At 42.1% G+C, this 18,046-nt stretch overlaps 1 protein-coding gene across 4 annotated transcripts in view; it reads left to right on the forward strand.

Moving 5' to 3' along the window:
• The window catches only part of FCHSD2 (FCH and double SH3 domains 2), a 248,452-nt gene that overhangs the window by 134,930 nt on the left and 95,476 nt on the right, over positions 1-18,046 (forward strand). For all 4 annotated transcript variants that reach the window (XM_055142000.1, XM_055142001.1, XM_055142002.1 and 1 more), the window contains exons 6-8: positions 1,080-1,213; positions 6,917-6,971; positions 8,662-8,790. In XM_055142000.1, the coding sequence (XP_054997975.1) occupies positions 1,080-1,213; positions 6,917-6,971; positions 8,662-8,790 (318 nt within the window). The remainder of the gene's footprint in view (positions 1-1,079; positions 1,214-6,916; positions 6,972-8,661; positions 8,791-18,046) is intronic.

Genomic DNA, 18,046 nt, shown 5'->3' on the forward strand with positions numbered 1-18,046 from the left:
GGAAAAGAGCCTATTTGGAGCTGTTGTTTTTCTTTTTTCTTTTTCTCTTTCTGCCTTTTATTCAAAGGTAGACACTTAAGTGCTCAGTAAATATACCCATAGGAAATCTTGCAGATCTCTCATTTCCTGAAGCATCCCTTTATACCTCCAAGCAATTTCTAGTCCATGTATCCCATTTTCAGGGTTTTTTTTCCCTTTATTTTTATCCTTCTGATATCCTTGCTCTACTCCCCAGTGTTCAGCGGGTATTGTTCTCCTTTTTCAGTATCTCCTCCGACCTCTTCGAAGACTTTGCTATTCTCCACCAAATAACCGGCTGTCATTCCAGACCCGGCCTGTGTGATCTGTTCTGAACTGGGGTCAAGCTAGAGAAATTTCTCTGTGATTTGTTTCAAACTGGACGCAGTGATTCTCTTTTAGATATCCAAAAGTGCCCCAATACAGTATTACTTTGCCTCACAGTTCTGAGAGTTTATTGATGAAGCATTTTTCATTACTCTGCCTCTTCTTCCTTCTGGGATGTCTGTGTGTATCTAAAGCCTTGACTTGGGGGGTTGTTTGAAGTAACAGTTATGCGATACTCCGCTTTCTTGCTTCTCTTCTTTATCTTGGTCTTACTCAGTCACACTTGTCAGATTTCACTCCTCCTTTGTCACAATGAATTCTTCAGCACCCTTTTGCGTCTTTGGCTTCCAGAGATGTAGAGGCTTTATCAAGACTGTTGAAGGAATAAAGAAGTGCTCTTTGCTTTTGTTTTTATTGCAATGCCGTCTTTAACATTAAGAGAATTTTCACTGATGTTCTTCTGTGCCTTGCCTTAATATCAGTCATGGGCAGCATTTAGAGGATTTTTTTCCCCTCTTAAATCAGTTGTTAAGTAAACCGACAATCTTGAGCACAGTACTTGAGAGGGTGCACCAGCTGGTCACTGGATTCTGATTTGCAGCTTGAAGGACATGGAAAGTGCTGATTCTTCTCCTTGGTTTTCATCCTGAGGACATGGTGCCTCGTCCTTGATAAGCTCGTTCTCAGCTGAACTAAAAACTGAAATTGTAATAACTGCTCTTTGTCTTTTACAGTGTGTGGACCAGTTGACAAAGATCCAAGCTGAATTACAAGAGACAGTGAAAGATTTAGCTAAAGGCAAAAAGAAGTACTTTGAGACCGAACAGATGGCTCATGCAGTACGAGAGAAAGCTGACATCGAGGCAAAGTATGTTTTATCATTTCTGGAAAAGTGATTATGCAAATCAGTGTTATCTTTGCCAGTATTTTGTTTTCTGTTCATATAAGGCATTGGTTTCTTCTTAGGTGATATTGGCTTCATCGGACCTGCACATGTATTTTAGGTCACATTTTTCTTTCATGTTTGCTGGTTTAAGTTAATGTAGTTAAATGGAGCTATTTGGTCAGTTTTCACATTGATTTGAATTTTAGAAAGGGAGAGAATTAAATGAACATTTTATTGCAAGCTTAGCAAAAAGTCACTTAAAATGGCAGTGGTGCCTGAGCATCAGGGTTTATGAGCTGAGTTTTTCTCATGACGGACTTCACATCCATTACCGATGGAAATCCCTGGTCCGCAGCCCGCCGCTGAAGGGGCATGGCCACGTCACGTGGGCACAGGCACTGGCTCGGGGCAGAAACCCTGCTCTAGGTGCAGCTTTTTCTATAATGTGAAATTTCCATATGTACGTAAGAACTATTGCTACTCAAAAGAGAAAGCAGTGGGGTTTTTCGCAAGGACAACTGGAGGAAAGATAAGACTTCCTCCCTTCCTCCCTTCCTCCCTTCCTTCCTTCCTTCCTTCCTTCCTCCCTCCCTCCCTCCCTCCCTCTCTCCCTCCCTCCCTCCCTCCTTCCCTCCCTTCCTAAACTAAGACTTTATTATAGAGTGGGACTCTGTAGAGATGTGAGAAGAGCTGAAACTCCCTTTCCATGAGATCACTGACACAAAATCTAGGAATCTGAACTCCCAGGCATGAAGTCAGAAGGGCTTTGAACTACAGCAAACAAACTAGCCAGGAGGAGAGAGAATGTGAGTGTGTGTGTGTGTGTGTGTGTGTGTGTGTGTATTTATATTGTATACTTTTATCTGCAAGAAATGAAACCATTTCATAAACATCTTGTGAAAATTCAGGACCTCCTGAAAGTTTCTTAGTACCCAGAGATAGTAAGTACTCAGTCCTTTAAGATATAGGAAACCGTGGGGCTGGAGCGATAGTACAGCAGGCAGGGCATTTGCCTTGCACACGACCAACCCTGGTTCGATTCCCAGCATCCCATATGGTCCCCCGAGCACCGCCAGGAGTAATTCCTGAGTGCAAAGCCAGGAGCAACCCCCTATGCATCGCCGTTGTGACCCAGAAAAGAAAAAAAAAAAAGATTTAGGAAACTATTTTCCCTTACTTGTCTTCTTTTTGATTTTTGTAAATATTTATATTTCTTGTGTTTTTGGAGAATAAGTGAGTAAAAGAGTTTTTCAACAAAGTGATCGCCATTAGGAAATGCCCATCATGGGAGTTTTTAGGAACTTCTTTGTTAAAAATTCTCAGGGTTCTAGAACAGAAAGTTGACAGATTTATGTAGCACATGAATAACTTATGTTAGCTGAGGACCACAGGTGAAAATGAGGATGCTTGTAAAGCTCTTCTGAGAATGCAGCTTTGACAGTCTCAGTCACAGATACTCATTTAAAAAAAAAAAGTCTTCTGATAAGACCCAGATTCAAAAGGTACAACAAATCAGACTTTTAGCTCAAAATATAAGTAACTTTCCTGAAAAATTAAGTAACTACAGAGTAAGGAATACCTCTTTTCATCTTCATTAACTCTCTAAACATTTATTGAATAATTATATTGATTGGGTACAGGAATGAGTAAGATAAATTTTGTTCCCTCAAGAAATTTAAAAGCTAGAATTAGACATAAATGTACTTAAAAGTAACTTTATGATTTGATTATACACAGTAAACTAAAATTGAGTTCTTGGGTCACTTAACCTAGGAACTAATGTGTGTGTGTGTGTGTGTGTGTGTGTGTGTTTGTGTGTGTTATATATGGTAGTAGGATAAAAACACTATATAAGCAAAGGAAGACATTAATTTTCACTAGTGAAAAAGGGAATCTTCCTAGAAAAATGACATTTGGATAGACCTGAGGAAAGAATATGATTTTTCTTTTTCTTTCTTTTTTTTTAGGTATTATATATATTTTTTAATTTTTATTGAGTCACCATGTGGAAAATTACAAAGCTTTCAGGCATAAGTCTCAGTTTTACAATGCTCAAACAACCATCCCTTCACCAGTGCACATATTCCACCACCAAAAAACCTCCAGTATACCTCCCAGCCCCCCCAGCCCCCCATCCCCGCCTGTGTAACTGATAAATTTCACTTTACATTCTCTTTACTTTGGTTACATTCAGTATTTCAACAAAAAACTCACTATTATTGTTTGGAGTTTCCCCCCTAGAATCAGGCCTGAAGAGATATGAGGCCGTGCGGTTTTGGATTTCTATATTTTACTAAGTCCAGGGAAATTTGTGGCAGAAATTGGATCATTGCAAGCTCGTACCTCTCATTAGTGGTCCTCATAAGCTAGCGGTTGCCACACCCTTCGCCCAGGCAAGGAAAAGGAGAGGGAGGGAGGGAGGGAGGGAGGGAGGGAGGGTGGGAGGGAGGGAGGGAGGGAGGGAGGGGAGAGAAGAGAAAGAAAGAGAGAAAGAGAAAGATAGAAGGAAGAAAGGAAGGGAGGGAGGGAGGAAGAGAAGAAAGAAAGAGAAAGGGAGGGAAGGAGGGAGGGAGGGGAGAGAAGAGAAAGAAAGAAAGAGAAAGAAAGATAGAAGGAAGGAAGAAAGGAAGGGAGGGAGGGAGGAAGAGAAGAAAGAAAGAGAAAGGGAGGCAGGGAGGGAGGGAGGGAGGGAGGGAGGGAGGAAGGGAAGGGGAGGGGGAGGGGAGGGGAGGGGAAGGGGAAGGGGAAGGGACCTTTCCCCTCCTGGGCAGACATGGGACCACAGCTTAGTTCTTAGTCTAGAGACATTTCTGCAAGGAGCTGCCAGTACTAAAAGTAGTTTAGCTGGCCTCTGGGATCATTCTTGTGCAGCTTCGGAGAGGCCGCATAGTGCGGCACTGGGGTCACATCTCGGAGGAGAGCCTCTTTTTCTTTCTTTTTTTTTTTTTCTCTCTCCCTTCCTTCCTTACTTTACTGGTTGGGGGCAGGGGACAGAGACACCCAGTGGCATTCAGGGCTTACTCCTTACTTCAGCTCTACATTCAAGGGTTACTCGTGGAGGATTTGAGGAACCTTATGGGATGACAGGGTTTAAACCTGGATTGGATGCATGCAAGACAAGCACCTACCTGCTGTACTATTTCTTCAGTCCCAAATGTGATTTTTCTAAGTGAGGGCAAAAGGAGGAAGGTACAGGAGGAAATGAAAACATGACAACATTTAGTTTTTGATAGATTATTGGAAGGTGGTAAACTACACATTAGATGAGAGTGCAGAATGAGGAAGGATGTGGCTAGAAGGAGGATTTCTACATGGATGATAAATTTTATAGAACCTGTAGAACATTGGGGTGAAGAAGCTAGGTGAGGAGTCAAGTGTATGACTCTCAGATGAGAACTTGAACCTGAAAACTCCTCTCTGGGCTTCAGTTACTTATCAGATGGTAATAATGGGAATTAAATAATACTGTTAATGAGAGAAGTTGAATTTGGGACCCTAAAGAACATTGACATTTAGGGTGGGGCACTTTACTTCATTTGGAAGGTAGATGAAGCCTAGGTGTATGCAATACAGCTTATTATTTGTAGATATTTTATTCTAGATATTGTTGTAGATATCTTATTCTAGATTGTACTCTAGATTGAGGACAGGAACTGTAATACTCAATTACTAGTACCTACTTCAGTACTACCTAAGAAGTATATGAGTATTAGCAAATGAAGCAGAAGCCAGGAACTGAAAACCTTACATTGGAAAATCAGGTGCAGCTCAGACTATTTAGATAATGATGAAAGAAAATGCAGAATTGGCAATGCCCAAATACCGCCTTCCTGTATTTCTGACTAGACGCTCTCACTGTTTAAAATAAGTGGCCTTAACTTTTCGTTATCAAATGATTAAGAATCTGATTAATAAAATCAAGGGAAATCACAAATCTGACAAGGTGACAAACAACAGGAATATCCTAGAACTCATACACACACACACACACACCCCACCACCACCACCACCACCACCACCACCACCACCCCTCCCCGCCCAATAGGTAAGCATTGGGATACATTTGCTTATGTTCTTTGGATGTTCCTCTCATTAGAAAGATGAGCCTCGGGGCTGGAGCTATGGCACAGCAGGTAGGGCATTTGCCTTGCACGCAGCCGACCCAGGTTCGATCCCCAAGCACCACCAGGAGTAATTCCTGAGTGCAGGGTAACCCCTGTGCATCGCCAAGTGTGATGCAAAAAGCAAAAAAAAGAAAAAGAAAAAATTGAGCCGCTCTTCTTGCCTCCTGACACTTTCTCTGCGTGTCGGCTGCTGGTTTTCCCACTCCCAAGTGGTCTGCTGCTTGGCGTCGTGTGACAGCGGAGCTGCCAGCACATGCATCGAATTCTCCCCTGGCACCACTATGGCACTGCCGTCAAGGCAAACATTGCCGTTCCCAGACTCGCTGGTTGTGGGAGTGTTGCTTGCTCCTTAGCGTTTTCTGGTGGCTTTGCCCTCATGGTTATCTCTAGTTGTTTGGGTTAAAGCATCCATCTTTTCACAGCTGGTAGTTAGATAATGGATCCTCTTCCAAACTGAAAGGAATTGAGGGAAATAAGGACACCAGAGTGGAAGGAATTTCAGAAGAACAAAATCACATGCCGTAGAGAATGCAGGGATTGTCTCGTTCAGTTCACTGTGCTAAAGAGTAGAGGGACAAAGAGGCAGGCGCCCAAGCAAGAACTTTCTAAAACTTTATTTTTTAACTAATTCTTTTATAGATTATATATTCCATGGTATTTCTAAACAAAGGTATTCCTAGCCTTTGTGTTTTTACTATGAAACCTATATGCAGAAGTACACAGGGTAAAGATATAATGTAACATATAATCTAACATAGTTTAACTCACTGAAAGCAGCATAACTACCACTCAGGTAACAAAATGGAACTTTGCAGATACCAAAGCTATTCTGTCTTTCATGATTTCCTTTTAACTGGTATTATAGATGATGTCTAATTTTTTTCTTTTTCATTTTGTTTACAAAAAAAGGCATTTGGGGGGACACATTCTACTTTGAAATCCCCTGCATCCCAACTTGGGGTGTGTAATTTTTTTTCTTTCAATTTAAGGGGTTCCCTCTTCTCTTTCTCATATTTCCTAAATAAGGTTATTTTGCTTCAAAAATACTGAGATATATGTTATCCAACTAACACATAAGACCCTTTAATGGGAGAAATAATGGAATGAAACTTCCCATAGCCTATTCAATATCATATTATAGATTCCATTCCTGGTTGGGTGAAAGCCTATGAAATTCAGCCTTGAAAGCCTGCTAATTTTTGCCTCAACATGTTAACTTTTCTTGGGCTGCTATAATTTTCTTTGTAGAATTATCAGATAATGGGAATAAACTATAGTCTGATGACTCTTTTTCATTAGATTTTACCACTATATGGAATTTGTCAAACTATGTTTTTATCATTGTTGCTATTTTAATTTTATAAATCCAATACTTCCTGTTTACCATATGAAAATTTTCTCTAGAAAATTTTTAAAAATCATTCCTTGGTTTTCCAATTTTAGTTCTCTTTAAAGATAATATTATAGAGAATAGTCACTTTTTAAAATGTAGTAATTATATTGAATAATTTTGTGATATAATTTGATAATTTTATTTACCATCCTTTTTTTTTTTTAATAGATCTAAACTTAGTCTTTTTCAATCAAGAATCAGTTTACAGAAGGCAAGTGTAAAGGTGAGTGTTTGAAAATCATTCCACAGTGGAAAAGCCTTACTAGCTTATTTAAAAAAATAAATAAGAGGTGGGTCTTCTGAGGACAGAGGTCAGTTATTTCCACTTTATTTCGAGAAGCACTTCACAGTCACTCACACAGGGAAGTAAGTACTCTCCTTCCTGCTGCATGGGATATATATTTTTTTAAAGACTCACATTAGCACTGTTTGCTTCTCAAGGATGCTTGGGAGATAGATTTCGATACTTTAGTCTGCCGTGTGCCGTGTGTTAGCCCACAAGCTTTAGAAAGCTTTATAAAGTCTGTTTCCCTAACACTTACATCCCCCAGTAGATATTCTGGATACAGTGCAACTGCTTCCATCCTGTGGGCCCCCAGCTATGGGTGCTGATAAGGCAGCCAGCCCGTGTTTCCCTGCTGCCAGGTTCCCAATAACTCTCAGTTCGTCTGGTCCATTGAAGGGGAATATGGGGCGGGGGGGGGGGGGGCGGCGGGGAGATATGTGTGTGTGTGTGTGTGTGTGTGTGTATCTCAGTTCATCTGGTCCATTGAAGGGGGATATGGGGGGGAGATGTGTGTGTGTGTGTGTGTGTATCTCAGTTCGTCTTGTCCATTGAAGGGGGATATGGGGGGGCGGGGTGTGTGTGTCTGTGTGTCTCAGTTTGTCTGGTCCATTGAAGGGGGATATGGGGGGGGGGGAAGGTGTGTGTGTGTGTGTGTGTGTGTGTGTTGATAAGGCAGCCAGCCCGTGTTTCCCTGCTGCCAGGTTCCCAATGACTCTCAGTTCGTCTGGTCCATTGAAGGGGGATATTGGGGGGGGAAGGGGTGTGTGTGTGTGTGTGTGTGTGTGTGTGTGTGTGTGTGTGTGTGTGTGTTGATAAGGCAGCCAGTCCGTGTTTCCCTGCTGCCAGGCTCCTAGTGACTCTGGTCCATTGAAGGGGGATGTGTGTGTGTGTGTTGTGTGTTTGTGTGTGTGTGTGTGTGTTGTGTGTTGTGTGGTTGTTTGTTTTAACTCTTTTCTAATTCTAACCTGTGACTTGAGAGTACTTAATTTGGGAAGTCTTTATTTTCCCACCTGAATAAAATGGGCATTTTTAAGTTCTCTTAAAAAAATTTTTTTTTTCTTTTTGGGTCACACAGGGGTTACTCCTGGCTCTACACTCAGGCAATACACAGGGGTTACTCCTGGCTCTACTCTCAGGGATTACTCCTGGCGGTGCTCAGGGGACCATATGGGATGCTGGGAATCGAACCCGGGTCGGCCACGTGCAAGGCAAACACCCTACCTCCTGTGCTATCGCTCCAGCCCCTTAAAAAAAAATATTTTTTTGAATTATGTTAAGTGTAAATAGTGACTTTAAAAAATATCCCTACCCTGTGTAATAGTTCTAATCCCTGTTTAATTCTTCAACATTGTTAATTTTATTTTTAAATTTTGGGGTTATTTCCAGCAGTGGTAGGTAGACCATGTGGAGGCAGAATTAGAGAGTCTGCCACAGCTTGTGCTCCACCCCTTTATTTCCCTGGCGCCTCTCAATAGTGTTGTCTTTTATAAACATGTAAGTGTTTCTCTGCCAAATTATTTTTATTGTCTTAAGGAGTTCATTACCAACCAAGAGTGGTATCCAGATATCTATTGCAGTACACTATCAATTTGCACTGATTTTTTTTTCCTCTTTTACTGTGTTTTAGTTAAAAGCCCGGAGATCTGAGTGTAATTCCAAAGCTACCCATGCAAGGAATGATTATCTTCTAACGTTAGCAGCAGCGAATGCACACCAGGATCGCTACTATCAGACAGATCTAGTTAACATCATGAAGGTAACACAGCCTCAATATTTGTGGGATTGTATTTCACTCTAGACAGAAACAGCTCATGGTGGACTTTGGTATTCTGAGGAATACCGCTAGATGACTTATATTTCATTGGTATATACTTGAGATTGTTTGAGTATCCTCTGCTTTGGGTTATTCTGAATTAATTTTTAGTGTGAGAAAAATCTTTAAAGCCAAACCATAGCAAAAGATTGTATTATTGACTGGCTGGAGACTGTTTATTTCTTTCTTTTGTGTGTGTTTGTGTGTGTTTTTGTTTTTGTTTTTTGCTTTTTGGGTCATACCCAGTGATGCACAGGGGTTACTCCTGGCTCTGTACTTGGGAATCACCCCTGGTGATGCTCAGAGGACCATATGGGATGCTGGGAATCGAACTCAGGTTGGCTGTATGCAAGGCAAACGCCCTGCCCGCTGTGGTATCACTCCGGCCCCTAGAGACTATTTCTTGGTGGTTATTAATGTATAAGGAAGCATTCTTTTGCTTTTTGGGGACATTCCTGGTGCTCATGGGAGCCCGAGTTTCCAGGTGGCCCTTGTATATGTGAAGCATAAAGTTTTACTCAAAAATGTACTAAAATGCTGCGTTTTCTAGGTCCAGTGTTTTATGGGAAAGCGCAGGATTCTCACTAGAGTCTGAGAATAATTCCTTATTTCTCTCACCACTAGATTCTAATCAATAGAAGCCAGAGGCCAGGAACATATAACAGTGGATAGGTGCTTGCCTTGCATGTGGCTGACCCAGGTTCAATTCCTGGTGCTCTGTATGGTCCTGAGCCCTGCCTGGAGCAGTCCTTGAGCACAGAGCCAGGAGTAAGCCCTGAGCACAGCCAGGTATGATCCAAATAAGGAAAACCAACCCACTCTTACAGCCTAGTTAAATCTCCACAGCATGAGGGGGTTGGGGCGTACACATAGGTGTGGTCACCATCAATAGGGTAAGGTTCCTTTCCCTTAGGGGATGCTTCTCCTAGGACTTAATTCTCTTTCAGCAGGAGGATCCACCCAAGGGCGGAGTCCCATGAATGTGTTTCTCTTCTCCTCAGCCAGCAAACATATAAGAATTCATAATATTAATTATTTTGCATGGACACAATAAGAGATGCATTAAAGCTTATAGAATTGCTCTCCTGGGGCCATCTCAGTCTCAGACTACAGTGCTCAGGCCAGATCAGTCTTTCCTATCCCTGGCAGGGTCCTAGTCTCATAATTACTATTGGATCATGACAGCATTTGTCTATGATCAAGCTCTTAACTTATAGTTAAGAATTAGGCACTTTGGCCAGGCCCATCTCGATGCCAGGGTAGCACATAATTCACCGCTTGCCCTGGATCCTTCCCGTCCCACGTCGGGGACCCTGTTTTGGGGTGCTAGGAACTGAGGGCAACTGAGGCTTAGTGGAGAAAGCAGATGCCCGGGAGGGAATAATATTCGAGGCCAATTAATTCCCAAGTTATAAAAACATAATATTGTCTTCTTGTGTCTATACAAAATAGACATAGCTTTAAAGTAAATTATTCAAAAGGCACAAGAAGAGCAGAAAGGCAATATTAACTTACATAATATAAATTCAGTATCCTAAGAAGGTCTGACCTTACAAATTAGCAGAGTCAGATTAAGGGAAAGCCGCGGATTAACTCTTTTGGGGAAGAGAGCATGGAGAAGTGATAATAGCTAAACAAAGGGATGGGAGAGAGTCAGGAACACCTTGATGGGTGAGACTGGGATAAGCCTAAACTCCGGGGAAAACTGGAACAAGCTTCTTGTGGCAAGCAGGGAGAGGACAAAGTAATGTCATCCTACAAATAATAAAAAAAAAAACCTGAAGTTAGAGTAGGGCAGAGCTAGGAAAGGGGGATTTGGGGCAGTGACCGAAGAAGGAAAGAAAACAGTTTTGTGGTTAAGGTATTTCTTCATCTATTAGCTGCTAAATATCAGCAACTCAAGTCTCTGTTATTGAATTGGCAGGTTGATCTTTTTGCTTGCCTTTGAAATATCTGTTTTCTGAATTTTTGTTATGATTGTGATTCTCTAGATAGAATCTTAAAAATAATAAATTAATAAATAAAAGAATTATATGGCTAGCTTCAAAGAGAGGAGAGTTGTTTTATTGACTTAATCACACAAACTTAATACTTCCTTGTACTGTGGGAACCGCGGTATAGGCTGGGGGGAGAAGTAAAGAGGAGCAGGACTGCCCCCCTTCCTCCGCACATTTAGCAAGTGGTCTTCCTGCCTTGCCTGTAGAGGAAACAGAAGCCATTTAAGAGAATCCCCTCCCTGCCCCATCCGCATTCAGCTGTGCTTGAGCCTCTTCCAGGGGCTCTCAATGGCAGAGTTGTTCTTCCTGTCTGAAGATGATCTTTTCATCTGAGCCTTGGACCCTGTCTCATCGCCTCCTGCCTTCTCAAGTGATTGAAACGATTGATTATTTTATCTTTTCCTCTCGGATGCTCTATTCTGGGGTTCACAGTTGATGGGATCTTGGTGATGACCGGCCTCATTATGCCCGTCCTTGCGTCACACTGCCCCACTCTCCGTGAGCTGCCCTCTGTCTCGGAAGCAGTGCAGTTACTCTGAGATCTGCCTTAGTCTCCCTCCTGTGTTAGCCTTCCAGTTTTCTGTCTCAGGTGTCTTTTTCCCCCCGTTGATTCACTCTGTTCTTGGCTGGAATGCATCCTGTAGCACCCTCGGGAGAGTGGATATAGGAGGCAAAGTGTTTTAGATACTTTATGAAAATCCTATCCTTATAATTGGATACAAAATTTTAAGTTAAAATTAAATTTAAACTGTAAAATTAATAATCTTATTTCTTACCTCTTGTGTAGGAGCTAAGAATCCAAACCAGCTTAATTCTATCTCGTTATCTCACCTAGTACTTTTTTTTTTTAAGAAGCTTATTAAATAGCCCCACTGAACCAAATTAATTCTTTCTTGTTTTCGCTTTCTCAGATTCCTTTTTTTTAAGATGGTGGATCTCCCAGTCCTTTGCATTTCTTTTCTCTGTTTATTGCCCAGTTTTGTAGCTGTGCTCTACTACTTCTGTAGCTGTCTGGGAGGTGTCTGGTGTTTCAGCTCTTTTAATGCTTCCTCATTCCTTCATATCTCTGTGGTGGTGGTGGAAGACCCTGTTGACTATGAGTTTAGTCTTGGGTAATCTAGTAGACTGTGGGAAAAACTACTCCCAGTGTCCTTAGATCTCCTCTCTTGGTCTAGTTAAAACACCTCTCTCATTCCAATAACCCTTCTTCAGATCTCCCGTGTTGTTTGCTGAAGAATTGCCTCCACAACCCAGTCTAGTGTGGTGGTCTTATAAACAGTTCATCTTACCTCTCAAGCACTTGAACACAACTGCAATTTCCTGTGGATTTGTGATTATGTGGTTAATGCCTTAATTATACATTACTCTAGAACACTTATCTTTGCTATCTTTATAGTCTGTGACACCTAATTTGTGTTACTGTTTGTAAACTGGTGTCTAGGAATGAATGAGCAATCTCATTTTAATTTTCACCAGAATTAACTTCCATTTTTCAAATTAAGAAATTATGACGAAGTTCTGGGTTCAAGTCTGGTAGGTCTCTTTACCATCCGAGGGTGCCTTTAACATTTTATGTGATGCTGCCGTATTGAACCTATCTCCTCCTCTCTTGTTAAGTGGGGAATAATCCTCATAATGTCATCTTCTCTGGCTTCAATCTGGGAGGAGCAAATGAGATCATGAGAAGTGTTCATTTTGAAGCTTGGTAAATGTCATTTACTGTCTTTTTTTCTTTTATTGGGTTTAGGTTCTGTGATTTACAATACTGGTAGTGATGGTTTCTCATGCACATAATACCAACACCCAACCCATCACAAAAGGAACCCATCACAAAAGGAAAGTGTGCCTTTCCCACTCACACCCCCAACTCCGTTGTGTGGGTCAGTTCTCCCACTGTTGCCTGCGGTCCTTTGTGGCTGGCTTGCTGAGCATTTTTAAGTCCCATAACTGAGAGAAACTCTTTCCTTCTGACTAATTTCATTCAGCATGTCCTCTAGTTCTATCCTTGTTGTGTCAAATTGATTGCATGAATTTTTTCTTTATTGGAGCTACAGAGTATTCCATCGGGATATCTATTGTCTTTCAGTGGAGGGGGCTGGATCTCACACCCAGCGGTGCTCAGATCTTACTCCAAGCTCTGTGCACAGGCTTCATTCCTGCCAGGGCTCAGGGGATGCGGGGGATTGAACTTGGGTTAGCCGTGTGCAAGCACTCTACCCACTGTACTACTGCTCCAGCCCATATGTTGTCTTTTGAAATAACAAATTCTATGAATGCTGTATCTGAACTCTTGTCCAGGGCACAAGGAAGGAAGACTGTGGAAGAGATCTTAAATTCTGGGAGGTGAGGTGCAGTAACTGTTTCGGTGCCTAACACTGTCAGGGTCTCTCCTGGGTACCTTTTACCATGCTTCATTTTCATAATGTCTTTAAGTACAATAGCATCATCACTATTTTACTGATCAGATCTCAGAGGCTGGGGCTGGAGAGATAATGACACTTGCCCTGCCTACAGCCTCCCTGGGTTCAAATCCCTGGCAGTGCATCTGACTCCAGAGGCACAGCTTGGAGTGATCCCTGAGCACAAAGCCATGAGTCGAGTCAGCCCTGAGCACTGCCAACAGTGCCCTACAAAAAAGTCAAACAAAAACAAAATTAAAATACCAGAGGCTGAGTGTTGTTCACTCCGTATGTTTAATGGTGTGACATAAATCAGGGTCTCTGGCGGCCAGGCCTGTATTCTCTCTTCAGTCTCATACTTTGTTCTTTCTATGTCTGTTATAATCTTACTGGTAGCAAAGACTAGTATAAACATTGGCACACCGTGTCATAAATTCAGAGTTATAAAATAAAATTATTAACAGAAAATTGCAAATTCTATTCTGCTGCAGTTATTCTAAATGTTAAGATGTTGTCAGTATCTAAATACTAGTATTTAGATTTACTCCCCAAGGAATATTTTTACATTCCTTATGTCAGTACTGATTAGAACACATTTTTGTTTTATATTTGTGTCCGTACATCGTAAGATTTTTTTTTTAACTCCAAACTTAAAACCAAAAACATCTGCTGCTGTACCCTGGAAGTGGATCGCTGATTTTCTCAGGTCTCTGGCAAGCAAAGGGGCCTTGCCGCTGGGAAGACAAGGTGGTTTGTTCCTCACGCCATCCCTCATGTACCATGCTTTTGTGGTATGTAGAGGCGGATATTTTCTTTTTTTTAAAGGTTTGAATAGAATGTTTTCTTAGTGATTTCAATTGAGAGCAGTGCACCAGGGTAGCACTGCGCTATAGCACTGTCGTCCTGTTGTTCATCGATTTGCTCGAGTGGGCACCAGTAACGTCTCCATTGTGAGACTTGTTACTGTTTTTGGCATATTGAATACACCACAGGTAGCTTGCTGGGCTTTCCAAGAAAGACAAAGGAATCAAACCCAGGTCGGCACCAGGGTAGAAAGAATAAATAAAAATCTATCAAAAGAGGGGCTGGAGCGATAGCAGAGCGGGTAGGGCATTTGCCTTGCACTCGGCCAACCCGGGTTTGATTCCCAGCATCCCATATGGTCCCCTGAGCACAGCCATGAGTTAATTCCTGAGTGCATGAGCCAGGAATAACCCCTGGGCATCACCGGGTGTGACCCAAAAAGCCCCCCCCCAAAAAAAAAAATCTACCAAAAGACCATTTTTTTACTGTATCCTTTTTAAAATTAATTTTCTAAGCTTATCTACCATGGTTTGCAAGACTGTACATATTTGTATGCTTTAGTGTCACCACCCACACTCACCACCACAGGACCTTTATCACTCTTCCAGTTCATTGGGCCTCATTTCCCTTTGCAGCCCCTGCACTCCTGCCCCTGCTCCCTTCCTGTTTTCCTCTCTCCACAGACCCTAGCCCCCATTGTCTTTGCAGTTGCAGTGCCGTGATCAAAGGATTCCCCGTTAGAATCATCCCCTTGCTTGGTTTCTTTACAGACCATGTATTGAGTGAGATCTGCCCTTGTCTGTCCTTTTCTTGACCCCCTCTAGACTCATGTGTGTGTCACAGAAGGCAAGAGCTCCTCTTTCTTGAAGTCGTGCGTATGTTTCGCATCATCTTCCCCTACATGGTTTTTTAGACCCTGGGTTGTAGACAGCGCTGAAGTGAGCATGTGTGTGAGTGTTCTTTTAAGACGTTCTCTGTCTGTCTGTCTCTCTTTGTCTCTCTCTCTTTTTGTTTTTGGGGCATACCCAGCGGTGCTCAGCCCTTACTCCTGATTTTGCACTCAGGAATCACTCCTGGAAGTGTTCAGGAGACCATATGGGATGCCAGGGATTGACAGATGCCCTATCTGCTGTACGATGGCTCGGGCCCAAAGACCTTTTTTATTTTTATCTTCTTTTTAGGTCACACCCAGCGATGCACAGGGGTCTCTCCTGCCTCTGCACTCAGGAATTACTCCTGGCAGTGCTCAGGGGACCATATGGGATGCTGGGAATCGAACCTGGGTCGGCCGCGTGCAAGGCAAATGTTCTACCCGCTGTGCTATCGCTCCAGCCCCCAAAGACATTAGTTCTTAAGACTAACTAACTAAAGGATTTATTTTTACATAGATACCTAGAGGTAGAATTGTTTGCATTATTTGGTAGCTCCATTCTTAGCTTTTGAGAAGCAGCCAGACTGTTCCCATAGGCACCGAGCCACATTCCCACCAGCAGTGAGTGAGGCTCCCTTCCCTCCACAGCCCCCAGCCCCTGTTCCTGGCCTTGCGTGGGTAATGGTCACGGCTGTTCTCACAGGCTGGTAAGTCTGGTTTTCATGTAAATTTTCCTTATAGTAAGTGAGGATGTGCATTTTTTTATGTGCTGTGATATTAAGACAATTTTGTTGACATTTGCTTCCTGTGCCACTTTGCCTTCTTTGATGACGTGTCTGTTCCGCTCTTCTCTCTCCTTTAAATTGTTTTTTTAACTTTAGTCACTGGGGTTTACAATACTATTAGTGAGAGGGGTTCATACATAGGACATTCCAGCACCACATCTTCCGCCAGTGTCTGCTTCCCTCTACCCTCGTCTCAGTGTCTTCCTCCCTCCGCCCCAACCCAGTCTTCATGCCCTGTCCCATCCCTTGGCTGTGGTAAGCTCAATCCTGTAGACCAGGTCGTGGGTTGTGTTGCCTCTGACCACTTGTTATTCCCTCTATGTTTCATTCACCTCACATATAAGAGCTCATTCTGTATCTGTCCCTCTCCTGCAGGTATTCAGGGACCAACCGTATGTCACACCACGATCACACTAGAACAAGGCAGGTGCCTTAATACCTCTACTATATCTTCTAATAAAGAACCTTTAATATTTGTACTAGATTAGTTAGGTTCCTATTTCTAAACAAATGTTGATTGTCTTCAGTGAAAACTAAGCATAAGCAAACTAGTTGATTATGTGATAGAAAACTAGAAAATAAGGTAATTTTGACTCTTGTGGACATTTATTTTGGAAAATTAAGAGAAAATTATTACTGTTTTCCAAGTTTCCAGCTTTTTAGATTTTTTTCATAGGCACTATTTATTCCAAAAGTCATTCTCATTCACCAACTCATCATTTTTGTTTTAAGTCTCAGGTCATCTTGTTTCCCTGCATCTTTCTAGCTATTGTTCTTCTCGTCAACTTAGTAATCATTTTTACATTTAACCTAATTACAATTTGCATGGCAGACCTCCCTGCAACCCCACCCCCTGCACCCCTGCCTCCCCAACTCAGCTTACCTCATCTCTCCCTTCTCTTTGTATCCTCTTTGTGTCGGTTTTGATATTATGTGACCCTCCAATATCTCTAGAATCTTGCACTTAGAATTAGCATACATCTGTTATTCCTATCAGGATGTGGGATTTTTGTCACCTGTCATTCCTTTCAGTAAGCACCCCATCCATTTTGCTAGCACTTTGGTAGCAGCAAATTTTGGTGATTTTATAATGTAAGCTGATACGATAATGTGACAAAATATAATGGAGATGATGTTCTATCGCAGAGGTGCTTCCATTCAAAATAGCTTCAGTCGTAGGTGAGATTCTTTCCTGGGCATGGTGCTCCATTTCCGTGAAAGTCAGATCTCACCTGCGTGTTCATTAGCATTTTATCTCGTGCGACCAGTGCGCCTAGCTTTGATCTTTCGCTCGCTGAAGCATTCGCACCTAAGAAATATTTTTTTGTTCCACAGATAGTACACTGTGCAGTGTGCGAAACTCCGTTTTCAGTCAGAGCACTAAAATTTCTAACTCAGTTGCATATCAAGTCACTTTCATTGTTTTCTTATTAAGTGGATCAGTCAACACATTGTACCTTGAGTCTAAGATTTGAAGTGTTGGATTTTGGTTTTCTTTCTTTTTTTTTTTATCATTTTTAAGTCAGCAATGCTTCTTGTATGCTCATGCTTTAAAGGGGAAGAGAAATGTTTCTATATTTCTGCTTTGTGCAAAGGGGAACAGATAAAGGGAAAAAAATATTTTTGATTTGGGGGTCATACCTTGCAGTGCTCAGGGATTACTCTTGGCTCTGTGATCAGGGATCAGTCCTGGCAGTGCTCAGGGGACCATATGAGGTGATGGGGATCAAACCTAGGTCAGCCACATGCAAGGCAAATGCCTAACCCTGTACTATCTCTCTGGCCCCAAGAAAAAAAAATTAATGTGATGAAAACTCTGCCTTGAAAAATTTTAAATTAAGGGTGACATTTGTCTCTTCCTTTCTTTCCCTGTTTTTTTTTTTCTCTTTCTCTTTCTCCAACACACTCCACATATTGACTCAAAATGTGTAGTTTGTATAACCCTAAAAGCCAGTCACTACTTCTGCACAATTCTCTTACCTGGTTTCTACCCCAGATATGAATAACTCAAAGACCCACATGGAATTGAATTAAAGCAGTTTCGCATGATCCAATAAAAGGAAAATTTGTAGATGAAGATAAGAAGTATTAGGATGCAGTTTTTGAAGAGAGTAAGACAATTACCATTGAATTTGACCTTGCATGGCAGAGTTCAAGTATTACCTTAGCTTCCAAAGAGGTTAGAGTGCGGGGCTGGAGTGAGAGCACAGCGGGTAGGGCATTTGCCTTGCACGAGACCGACCCGGGTTCGATTCCCAGCATCACCTATGGTCACCCAAGCACCGCCAGGAGTAATTTCTGAGTGCAGAGCCAGGAGTAACCCCTGAGTATCACTGACCTAAA

The sequence above is a fragment of the Sorex araneus genome, chromosome 6 (genome assembly GCF_027595985.1).
Source record: "Sorex araneus isolate mSorAra2 chromosome 6, mSorAra2.pri, whole genome shotgun sequence".
NCBI lineage: Eukaryota > Metazoa > Chordata > Mammalia > Eulipotyphla > Soricidae > Sorex > Sorex araneus.